The sequence below is a fragment of the Neophocaena asiaeorientalis genome, unplaced genomic scaffold, assembly GCF_003031525.2.
Source record: "Neophocaena asiaeorientalis asiaeorientalis breed wild unplaced genomic scaffold, Neophocaena_asiaeorientalis_V1.1 scaffold59, whole genome shotgun sequence".
Taxonomy (NCBI): domain Eukaryota; kingdom Metazoa; phylum Chordata; class Mammalia; order Artiodactyla; family Phocoenidae; genus Neophocaena; species Neophocaena asiaeorientalis.
The window spans coordinates 14,394,918-14,407,707 of record NW_020174268.1 but is presented as its reverse complement, the minus strand read 5'-3'; the positions used below and the strand labels follow the sequence as shown (position 1 = coordinate 14,407,707).

General features: G+C 35.7%; 1 protein-coding gene across 1 annotated transcript; it reads left to right on the top strand.

Annotated features, from left to right (window-relative positions):
• Positions 1-261: 261 nt before the first annotated feature.
• LOC112406628 (polyadenylate-binding protein 2-like) lies at positions 262-1,081 on the top strand. Its single transcript, XM_024755558.1, is given in 2 exon segments — positions 262-380; positions 382-1,081. Coding segments are annotated over 2 exon segments (819 nt in total).
• Positions 1,082-12,790: the final 11,709 nt, after the last annotated feature.

Below are 12,790 nucleotides of genomic sequence, written 5' to 3'. Positions count from 1 at the left end.
TAAAATCTGAGTCTATGTATTCCTCCGCTCCACATCCTATGTCAGTGACAACTGGCTGAACACTCAGATTATAATACTGTTCTGAATGGACCAAAATATGAAATAGTCCCAAATTTCTTACTTAATAGTTTATAAAGTTATCCTGTCCTTATCCTAAATGAGCTAATGGAAATAAATTGCCTGCTCCGGGATAATTAAGGGCTTACTATAAAAACAAAGTAACCAGAATAAAAAGAAACTTTAGAAAATCAGCTAAGGGCGATGGCGGCGGAGGCGGCAGCAGCAAAAGGAGCAGGGGCTGCAGGCGGTCGGGGCTTCGGGCCTGGGCGGCGGCGCCATCTTGTGCCCGGGGCTTCTGGGGAGGCCGGAGAGGGGGCCCCGCGGGGCGCAGGACTACTGGAACGGCTTGGAGCCTGAGAGGCTGCTGCTGGAGGCCGAGTAGGAGGAGGAGGAGGAGGAGGAGCCGGGACTGGTCGTGGGTGACCCAGGGAACGGCGTCATTGAGGACCCGGAGCTGGAAGTGATCAACGCTCGAGTCAGGGAGATGGAGGAAGAAGCTGAGAAGCTAAAGGAGCTACAGAACGAGGTAGAGAAGCAGATAAATATGAGTCCACCTCCAGGCAGTGCTGGCCCAGTGATCATGTCCACTGAGGAGAAGCTGGAGGCTGATGCCCGTTCCATCTATGTTGACAGTGTGAACTATGGTGCAACAACAGAAGAGCTGGAAGCACACTTTCATGGCTGTGGTTCAGTCAACCGTGTTACTATACTATGTGACAAATTTAGTGGTCATCCCAAAGGGTTTGCATATATAGAGTTCTCAGACAAAGAGTCAGTGAGGACTTCCTTGGCCTTAGATGAGTCCCTATTTAGAGGAAGACAAATCAAGGTGATCCGAAAACGAACCAACAGACCAGGCATCAGCACAACAGACCGGGGTTTCCCGCGAGCCCGATACCGTGCCCGGACCACCAACTACAACAGTTCCCGCTCTCGATTCTACAGTGGTTTTAACAGCAGGCCCCAGGGTCCTGTCTACAGGGGCTGGGCTAGAGCGACATCATGGTATTCCCCTTACTAAAAAAGTGTGTATTAGGAGGAGAGAGAGGAAAAAAAGAGGTAGGAAGGGGAAAAAAAAAAAGAATTAAAAAAAAGGAAAACAGGGCTTCCCTGGTGGCACAGTGGTTGAGAGTCCGCCTGCCGATGCAGGGGACACGGGTTCGTGCCCCGGTCTGGGAAGATCCCACATGCCGCAGAGCTGCTGGGCCCGTGAGCCATGGCGGCTGAGCCTGCGCGTCCAGAGCCTGTGCTCCACAACAGGAGAGGCCACAGCAGTGAGAGGCCCGCGTACCGCAAAAAAAAAAAAAAATTACATTCCCTTAAGAGGCAATAGCCAATGGATTATAGTATCACATTAAAGATGATGTCTTTCTCCTTTTTAACTTTCATTGTTAATCTTAAATAAAGAAAATCAATAGATCTGTAATAAACGCTTTCTTCTTGGGCTGAGAAACACTCTAAGAAGAAAGCCTTGAGTAAAAGTTTGATGTTATCCATCAGTCGTTCTTCACCAAAAAGAAACAAAAATGTGGATCACAGTAAAGATAATTAAGATGTGCTGTATTTTTTCTTTTTTAATTAAAAATAATTGTCTTTTAAAAAGTACACTTTATATTTTCAAGCAGTTTTAGGTTCACAGGAAAACTGAGTCGGAAGTACAGAGATTTCCCATATACTCACTGACAGACCCCACACACGTACACAGTCTCCCTTACCAGAGTGGTACATTTATTACAACTGATGAACCTACATTGACACATCATAATTACCTAAAGTCCACAGTTTACCTTACGGTTCACTCTTGCTGTAAATTTCATGGGTTTTGACAAATGTATAATGACATGTATCCACCATTATAGTATCATACAGAATAGTTTCACTGCCCTAAAGATCCTCTGTGCTGCACCTATTCACCCCTCCCTCCTCCCTAACTCCTGGCAACCACTGATCTTTTTACAGTCTCCATAGTTGTGCCCATTCCAGAATGTCATGTAGTTGAAATTATACAGTATGAAGCCTTTTCGGATTGGCTTCTTTCACTTAGTAATATGCATTTTTTCCAAAGGCGTTACAAAATTCCCAAGGCAATGAATGATATGGCATAATGATAAAGAGCATGAAGACTCAGACTCAAGTATTGGTTTTGCCCCTTTGGTCAAGTTACTTAAATTTCCTGGGCCTTGGTTTGCTCATCTGTAAAATAAGGATACCATTAATACCTATCCCACTAACTTTATGATGTTGTTGTGAAAATCTGATTTCTTTTTAAAAAATGGAGGTAATAATGCCTATGTTGTAGGGTTGTCGTATGGATTAAATAGGCAATGTGTGTAAAGAGCTTAGCACTGTGCCTGGAACATATTACATATTTAATAATGGTAGCTGACAATTTTCAATTTAATGTGTGCTGAATATTTTCTATTTGACCCTCTAAAACTCCTCTCTGCTCTTTTCCATCTTCCTTTGTGGGGCACAATTGCTAAAGAACACATGAAGTGAGTGCCCTTCCCTCCTGATTTCCTGATGAGCTCAGCTAATAAAAAAAAATGGATAGAAGCTGGGAGGGAGAGAGATGGGTGTTTTCTCCCTCTGCCTATTCTTTGTCAATCTGGAGTCTGGCTGTGGCTGTAATCCTCTTCAAAGGCCAAAGATCCTCCTGGGCAACAGTTGTTGGTTTCCCTTAAAGCTGCCCAGACTTTTGTAAGTAATCTCTTAAATGATCTCTTTTGAGGTAATTTAGAAAGTTTCTGTTGTTTCCTGTCATAATATTTTCCCTTTCATATTTACTTGCAAAGTTATTACTCTTTTACATTGTAAAGCAGCCAGGGAATCATAAAATCAAAAACCGTAAGTAACTCTATAAAATCTTGCACATTATTACTAATATCCCTCTATATCCAACACTGGTCAGAATTTATGAAGATGTATCAATACTTTTGGATTCAAATAAAAAATGTGAAAAAAAATTAGAAATTTGGAAAAAAGTTATAAATATTAAAAGTTGTAAAATATCTATAAGAAAGGCTGGTCAATTTTTCCTCATTAAAAATGTACCAAACACAGCAACAACAAAATTCCTGGGCATTACTTAGCTTGGTAGAACAAAGACAATTATTTAAACAAAGTGTATTTAATGTTTATGACTGATGTTTTATAGTTGTATTCCCCAAGAAGGAATCAGCTTCTTTTCTGGAATCCTGATCACTGAGAGGCATACTGTCCTAATAGAGAAGACTTTTATAGTAATAGTTCAAGGAGATCTTCAACTGCAGCAGGAATTTTCACTAATAATTAAGAAATTAATTGAAGCACATATGATCTACTGCTATGACTCTACTTATCACAGTGGACTATCAATTTTATCTTAAAATCACAGAATGCATTTTTTCCAGTTTTATAAATATTAACTATATATGTTTTTCATTACAAATCATGTTATAATAAAAAGCAGGTCAACCTTAATGTTTAACTTAAAACACAAAAAGTAATAGAGAATATGCAAATATGGTACTCTCTTCACTGTATGAGTGGGGCATGGCCCTCCACCCAGAATATTCTGTAAGAAAACTACTTACCTTAGTTTTTGGTCGAGCTCCAGTTGACATCTGGTTTGGCACACCATCAAGATTCTGAATGTTTCCAGCTTTATTTCTACAAATTCCTTCCTTCTGATGATTTTTCTAAAAGATTACTCTTCAGGTTTATAGAATTCTGTAGAAAAAAAAATTTAAACAAGTTTTTTCATGTACAAAGAATTATTCTCAGGCAATAATTCAAGTGAATTACTCAATAAAAATACATTTTTCAAAAACCTGAATGGTTTTGAAAGTTAACATAAAATGTGAGAATATTCCTAAATAGCAATAATGTTTCCAAAGACATTTATACTTAGGCTCAGTAAGATCAGCCCTAGTAAAGTCTGTGAACTTGTAAATATAAATTTACAAACTAAAAGTAATTTTATACTACCAAGGTAAAATATAGTACTATACTGGCATATTTTAAAACTTTTTAAAAAGCAAATCCAAAGGTATCTAAAAACTTGAAGTAAGAGGTGGCTCATTCAAAACCACAGTATTCTTTTAAGCTTTAAGATCTCAATTTATATATTTTGTAATAGTAGGGAACAAATTATAAAATTTTATTTCTGAAGATTAGCTGTAGAAGTAAAATGAGTAAAGATGTTAGCATAAAGAGAATCCTAAACTTTTCAAATACAGTAGAAGTTCTTCTTCCAAAATGTTAAATTCTTATTGAAGTCATTGTTTTCACAAATTCTTCCCATCCCTTGGAAATCTGCCACATCCCTCTATGTCCAAGTTCCTTATGTAAGTTACCTAGAAGCCTATGCTGCAGTGTTCTGTCCTGGTTTATTCCTTCTGAAAAAAGGACCAAGGTTTTCAGAAGGAAAGGTTGGAAATGTGAATTTTTCATTTAACTAAAAATTTAGTCATTGCTCATCAGGTTGTTCTTTGGGGTGGGAAATAAAACATCTACAATATACAGCCTTACATGTAAATCTAGCACTGCCAAGTACTAGCTATACTTGGACTTAATTTCCTCAAATCTAAATTTAATCACCTATAAAACAATACCTTCTGACCTCTACTGAACACTTCTTTGTGCTTGGCATATTTGGCCAACGGAATGTGAGTACAAAGGAACATGTCAAGTCTGAGCAGAAACTTCATGTGCTCTGCTTGGAAATCATAGTTTTCTTACTCTTGATGCTTACAGAAATTCCACTATGGGGAAAAGAAATAAATATGATGATGAGAATACTGATGATATGGTGTGATAACAGGCACTACGTTAATGAGTTTTACACATTTACATTTTGGGGAGAATCTCCTGACTTGATCTTCTGAACAGCAATTTACTAATTCAAAAATGTCTGAGAAGGGTTTGAAGGACCTAGAAGAGTGTGTACATATTCTGCCCTTAAAAAAAGATCATGAAGGATCTAACAGGGTCTTGGCTTAATTCAAATGCACAGTGATTTTAAAAGGTATGAAAGTTATTAAGCTGGAGAAAAAACAGTGGCAAATTAGACTATGTTGGACAGGCAGTCAGTAGTGCTGGCAATACAATGAGTGGGTCAGTGAGTTGACCAATGAGTACTATACTCTTCTGACTACTGCTAATGTCCATTTCTGCTGGCTGGTGTAGACAGTTTGACAGGTGCCTAGAAGAACACCCACTGTGGGTTCATTTGTAAAATGAGGATGATGCTGGCACCTATTTCAATAGGATGCTGCCTACTACATGAAAGCCCCTTCAGTACTACTGTAGCTGCTATTGTAACACAGCCTCTTTTTCTTTGGGAAGTTACAGACTGTATCTTATTTAGGAAAAACTAACATTTGATGACAGAATGTTAAGCACAACATCCTGTGTATGATACTTTCACATGTATTCCCTCATTTTTTTCTTCTCAGTAACTGTGAGGGGGGTCCTGTTGGTTGAATTTTATAAAAGAATTCCTAAAGAGAACAAGTTGCTTGACTAGGATCACACAGCAAATGAGAATGCTAAGATCTCTTGATTCTTCTCAGTAACTTCTCTCTTCCCCCATATTTCTCTTTGTATCCTGGCCCAGCCCCACTTCCCCAACCTCTCCAGTCTAAATCTCAGCAAGGGTCTGTTCCATCATAGCCTTTGTTCAGCTGGTTAACAGGCTTGGGCTCCGCCTCCTTTTAGCCTTACTGAAGACAGACACCTATGGAGGCAAGGAAATGGGGCTGAAACTGCAGGAAGGAATTGACCACTACAACCCAGCAGTTTTGTAGAGCTCCTGTGGCCCAGGTATAGCCACTTACAGCACTTAGTGAACATATGCTAAGGCACTTTATAATTTTGATGCTGTTATAATACAAATAATATCCTTTCATAAAAGTACATTTTCTATATTCTGTTACTTGCATATAGTAATTCAATTGATTTTTTTTGCTTAATTGATGTTGTTTCCATAAATATTTGTAAGCTTTCTGATTAACTTTATATATTTTGGGGGGGCTGTCTGTACTCTTACATCAGTGACTAATGGTAACTTTGTTTCTTTACCATTCCTCATTCTTTTCTATTATTTTCCTTATAAGTAGGCTTGGCCTCCAGTCAGAGGTGGTAGTATCCTGATTTTATTTCTGATTTTAAGGAGAATGCTTCCAGTGTTTCTCCAACTGCAATGCTGACTGTACTAGGTTTTGTTTTTTCTTAATCAGGCAGTTCCATTCTTTGATCAAAGTTTTTTATATGAAAGGATGTTGAATTTTACTGAAAGCATTTTCTCCATCTATTAAGATGATCAAAATTTTTCTTCTTTAATCTCTTAATTTATAAACTACATTAATTAATCTTATGCTAAACCAACCATGCATTTCTGTATTATATTATCAAAGTACCCTTCTAGTCTTTAAGATTATTTATGATAATGAAGATTGCAATTTGTCAAATGCCCTTTAAATAACTAGACTTATCAATGAACTATAGTAATAGATTCATAATTATTAAACTATCATTATATTCTTGAGATCAACTGTGTGCTTGGCTGTGGGAAGCAGTTCCTTTAACACTTATTGATTTGGTGTTTTCTTTGGCCTTTTTGTACCCATTTTCATGTTTTGTCCTCTTAAGTTTTTGTGTCAAGAAGACATTAGTTTCATAAAATAAATATGGAAACTATGCCTCTTTATAAATAAGATGTAGAAATTTTATATTGCATGACAATTATCCATTCTTTGAAAATCTCAAAGAACCCATAGGCAAAACTCTTTGACACTTAGAGGGAGGTACTTTTTTGATAACTTTAAAAATTTCTCCTATTGGTTTATAGTCCATTTTTGAAAGTTACTCCTGAGTGAATTCTGACAATATATGTTCTATTACACTGTCTATTACATGAAGTTTTTCAAATTTATTAGCAGACCTATGTAGACTCTTGTACTTTGAAAATCGTATTGTATCTGATATTATAGCCCTCTTGTTCCTGTTCTATTTATATTGCCTAGTGGAAAGAGCCTAACCAAGGATTTAGGTTAGACAGACTCAAGGTAGATAAGCCAACTCACTTGTTAGATCTCAGCTTAATCACCACTGCCTCTGGGAAGCCTTTCATCACTCCTGGTAGATGTTTCTGTGAATTCCTATATTTCCTCTAGCAAAACATTTCTCTGACATTATTATTGTAGTTTGTTTAATGAGCAGCTTCTATGTTAAACTGTAAGCTCTAAGAGGGTAAAGAGGAGGTCTGTTTAATTTCCCACCAAGCACCTAGCACAGAGTGAGTATTCAATAAATCTATGTTGAATTAACAATTACTTTTTTCCATGTCCTTCTCTGCTTGTCTCTTTCATAAGATCATAGTTATAATGGACTTTTATAGCTACCATACCAAGAGGGCAGAAGAATGATTAAAAATGCCAGCTCTGGAGCTAGAGTACTGGGTTCAAAGCCAGGCTGTGCCACTCACTAGCTGTGTGACTATGAACAAAGTATTTCACTTCTTTGTATTTCAGTTGCCTCACCTTTAAAACCAGAAATAAATAATGTTTTGTACTCACTAGATTGCAGGGAGTTTATATGCGTGAAACACTTAAAAGTGTGTCTGGTACATAGCAAGTTGTGAATTACTGTTAGCTATTGTTATGTTAGTACATGACAGGTAAATGAATGGATAAAATAATAAATCTGTAAAAATAGAGAAAATACAATACTTGCTCCACCTCTGGCCTTCTCTGAGGATCAAGTGATGTGAGTTTTAAATAATGACAAGCATTTGAGGTGTTTTATTAAAATCATTACAAACGGGAAGCCCCAGTGGCCACAGGAAGAGAACTGTTTTATTCTTTGGAAAAAAGTGACAAGGGCAGAGAAATAATTAGGTTTTGTTCCTTATTGGAATTTTTCTTTAATATTTTAGCCTCGACTACAATAAAACTACATTATTTTAACTACACAACTTTAAAAGTTTAATTTAATATTTTTGTAACTACAAAATAACTGAACAAGAATTTTTCCTGAGACTTGATAGTTCTTTGGGAAATAATCTCTGACTTTTCAAATATCCTTTTTTCTGGGTCTTTATCCATTACTTACTTTTTATAGTTCACATTTTATTTAAACAATGTCTCTTCATTTGTTTTTCTTATGTTGACAAGAAAAATTTTAAATGCTATCCTTGTAGTTATTCTCAAAGTTTGCTATGTATAGGTATTAGCCCTAGAATACTGAACTTCACTGATATAATAATCATTGAATATTTTCTGCTACATACAACCAAGCCATGACATAGGATGGCAAGAAACCAAATAATAAAATTCTCTTCCTAATCTTTGTTCGAATTTCATATAAAGAGAGCTTAGGAAAAAATTCCTAAAATAAGATATTTATGCTTATGCAAATACAGCAAAGAATGAGGTGGGTCATTGTTGCTGATTGTCCAAACCTGGAGAGACAAAGAGCAAATTCTTTTACCCATTCTGCTCTTTTTAAAATAGAAGAACAAAAATACAGAAATACATAAAGATAATCCTATTATTTAAACAATTCCAGGGACATTTCTAAAACTTAACACACTATTCAAATTTTTACATAATATTTTAAAGTATAACATGCCATTCTTTAATTTCCTCATTTGCAAAGAAGTATCTCACTAGTTAACTGACTTAGAAATTGAAGATAATTACATTTGATTTTTTGGAGGAAAGCACAATGTTTATAAAGAAACATCCATTTTTAAAAACACTTAAAATACGGGCTATTAATATCTAATTGCAACAAAAGGTATAAATGATGTAACATCAATTTTGATCCTAAATATAAAGGGTCAAAGCCATTCATAGACTGAAAGTTGCCCTTGCCATTTATTTTTCAAGTAGTATATTTGTTCTGTACCTCAGAAAAGAAGCTTGTGTAATTAACTGTCAAGGAGCACTAAAAACACAAAGAAGAAATTTAAGCACACATGAAAATTTTCCCAAGCTGAGTAAAGTCATTTGTACTGAACTTATTTTTGACAGTTTCTAATCTGTTCCTCCTATTAACTGAGACTAATTAACTTATCCTGCTAAAACACCAAGAAAGACATATTTGATTCCAGATCTATCTGAAAAACGAGAGACCTTCACTTTTCATATTCCTATAGCTAGACACAAGAGTCCCCTTCTCCATCACATTAATGATTACTACCATTTATTTAGTGCTGTGTAGTGAAAGCAGGCTGCTGACTAAATTCAGGTCCTGATTTCCATGCTTACTGTCATGTGACCTGAGCAAGTTACTTAAAGTCTCCATGTCTCTGCTGTCTCATTGGACTAAAATGGGAATAATAAGATCTACTCATAGAGTTTTATTTATTACGTCCCATTTGATTTTTTGGCCCATATTTTACCCAGGATATTGTCACCGCTTCAGGATGCCAGTTCTAACTGCATTATATTCTCTGAGAGCTATAACTATACCCTTTCTGATGGGTTAATTACTACAAAAGGTTACCAAAGACCCAACATGAACAGACTAAGAAAGTTAGTGCCATACTAACTGAAGAACCCAAATGTCTCTTCTAAATCCTGTGATGTGATCCATTAAAGATAGATAAAGTGATGGAATAAAACATGAGATGTGTGAACACAGAATACTCACAATTATGTATCGTTCTACTTAACATAGTGACATGTAAGACAAACGTTTGTAGTCTCGTGGCTTTTTTTTTTTTTCCCCTGTACATAGTTGATTAGGTAACTGCATCTTTTCCCTGTACCCAACGGCTTCCTTAGGCAAAGTATCTTCTTTGGAGTTAATCAATTTCCTGTCTCTTCTCATTCATTCATTCATTCATATGCCAAGCACTGCCTAAGCACAGGGAAAACAAAAATAAATACAACATATTTTCTTTAAGAGCTCTAGTCTACAGAGAAAGGGTCATGTAGACATAATACTACAGGGATTTAAGCCAAAGTATCATATAAAATGATACGAGAACACAGACAAAAGAACAAATAATTCTGCCTGGGGAAAAGGGAGAGTTCATAGAGGAAATAACCTTTAAACTGAGTTTTGAAGTAAGAATAGCAGTATTTCAGGGAAGGGAATCCCAAGGGCATGAAAGCACAAAAAGAATACAGCATGTTCAAAGAATAGTGAGGATTTTTATCTGACTCCATCTGTTGATGCCTAGAGGATAATGGCAGCAAATGATGTATGAAAATTAAATGCAGTCCTCAGATAAAAAGCTACATATTAAGGAATCTGACTTTTCTCTGTAGGTAACGGGAACCTTGCGATTTTTGGTTTTATACTGTTGTATTTTACAACTGAGAATGTTAAGAAATATAGGGAAACTATATAAATATCAAAGAGTTTTAAATATGCAAAATAGACATCAGTATCTCAACATTTCTCATTTGAGCTTAACTCTCCCTTGCCTCTGCTCCCTCCTCTTTGTGACCGATTTTTCAAAATGATATTTTTATTGTAAAAGAAAGTGGAGATATAGAAAAGCACACAAAACAGATGCACAGCTTAACGAATTACTCAAAGGAGAAAAATCTTAACCACCATCAGGTCAAGAAGTAAAAGTTTGCTAGAACTTCCCCTCCAACATGCAAAACACCTCTAAATCCTCCATACCAACTGCAATCCCATTCTTCCTTCTATAAGGAATCATTATCCTTTTACAGTAATTATTTCCTTACATTTTTCATAGTTTCACTAGTCAAATGTATATCCCTAGATGCTGGTCTTGCTCCTTTATATATTTTTTGATATGTCTTTTAAGTCTCTTTTATTCTAAAACTTATTTATGCTACAAGTTATCTGTTGAAAAATCCAAGAGTTTCCTACACTGTAGAATGTTCCAGTCTCAATTTTACAAATTGCATGCTCAATAGTTCATTACAGCTTGTTCCTCTGTCTTCTGTCTTTCTGAAGATCAGTAGTTGAATTATATTCAGGCTCATCCCTTTGGCATGACTTGAGGTAGTGTTGAGTGCTTCCATGAAGAGGTATATAATGTCTGATAGTCCTTTTTATGATATTAGCAGCCATTGATGCTAAATACCTATATTTATTAATTTATTGGGGGTTGTAACGCAATGATATTTTAATTCTTTTTTTTCACTCATTAGTCGGAATATATTTATACAGAGATATTTTTCCTCACTTACTATGTGGTTACCCAGTGTTACAGTTCATACAGGAAAGCAGGATAAATGCCCGAGTCTTTAACTTCTTTTGTTAGTTTTCCAGACAATGAGTTGGTTCCCCACCATCCTCCAAAAGAGATCAGTTGGGTTTTTAAAAAAAAATCGTTATGAATTTATGGATTTAAATATATGTGATGACTTTTAATCCATTGCAACTATTCTCAGGATTGAAGTAGTCCTATCTTTGGCTAGTGGGAGGCTTTTCAAGTTGGCTCCTAAGACCCTAGTTGTGTTTGATAGTTCCTTACTATAGTATGACAAGCCGTTGTAGTCTCATCTTGTATACTTCCTCCCTTAAACCTACAATTAGAAATTTCTTCAAGAAGCCCTGGCTTCTTTTAATGAGGAATCGTATTTCAAGAACACATTCTGCACAAGAGGGACAGTCATTACTACTGGGTTTGGTCACTGGTTTCTAGACGTTTTCAATGAGACAGAAAGAGATACTTCAGGAATTCATATTGATAGTTCTAATCCAAATTTAGGACTATAAAACTTTTACGTAATCTCTAAGCTATTATATCTGTATCTCCTTTCTTCTTCACTGAGAATATTGGTTCCCAAGGACACAGGCTATGACAGAATTAGAATATCCCATAATCATTTTTTAAGATTACACATACGTTAGTCTTAAAATAACAATACTGATACTACTGCCCACATGAGTACCAAAAACACTAAAAAATTTTTTTGCATATGCTCTCCCCAATTCTCCCTTCCTACTTTTTTAGCCGTTATATATTATACTCTTGTCCTCTTAGCCTTTGTTTAGCCCTAATTCTACTAAGAACTATATATTTAATGTTCAGCACCTGTCCTTACGTTGATGTCTCTCTGGTCATGTGGTTACCTGAAGTTAATTCTCTAGTAGATTCTTCAGAAAGGGTTAATGAGCCCCTGTGCCGTTTTTACTTGAAAGTCAGTTTTGCTGGATACAAAATGCTTGGCTCATATTTTCTTCCCTTGAGAATCTTAAGATAATCTTATTTTCTTTGTGCATTAAGTGTTGCTCTTGAAGTTTGATAATTATCTAATTGAAATGTCTTATAAATCATGTGCTCTTCTCCCTAGATATTCAAATATTTTATTTTTCTTTAAAACTCAGTAATTGTACACTACAATATCTTGGTGTTAGTCATTCTGGATAATATTCTTAAGCATATGATGAGTAACTTCAAATCCTTATTTCAGAAAAATTTTCTTGAATTATAGTTTTCAGCATTTCTTCTGGTCCCTTTAGTTTTTTTCTTCTTTGATAACTTGTGCTTTTTTTAGTCCCTTTTAAAAAAGTATTCTATCCCAAAGTCATAAAAAACATTCTAAAAGTTTTAAAGCTTTGACTTTCACTCTTAAGCTCTTAATATACCCAGAATTGAGTTTTGTGTATGGTGTGGTGTGTGTACATATTCTTTTCCTGAAAACATAGGAGAAAAGTTTATGTTGTTTGGGTTATCAAAAAAGTTACACTTCTGAGCAACTGTGTATTTGTATTTCATGGAATTATGAATTAATTTGATTCATATGTGGTG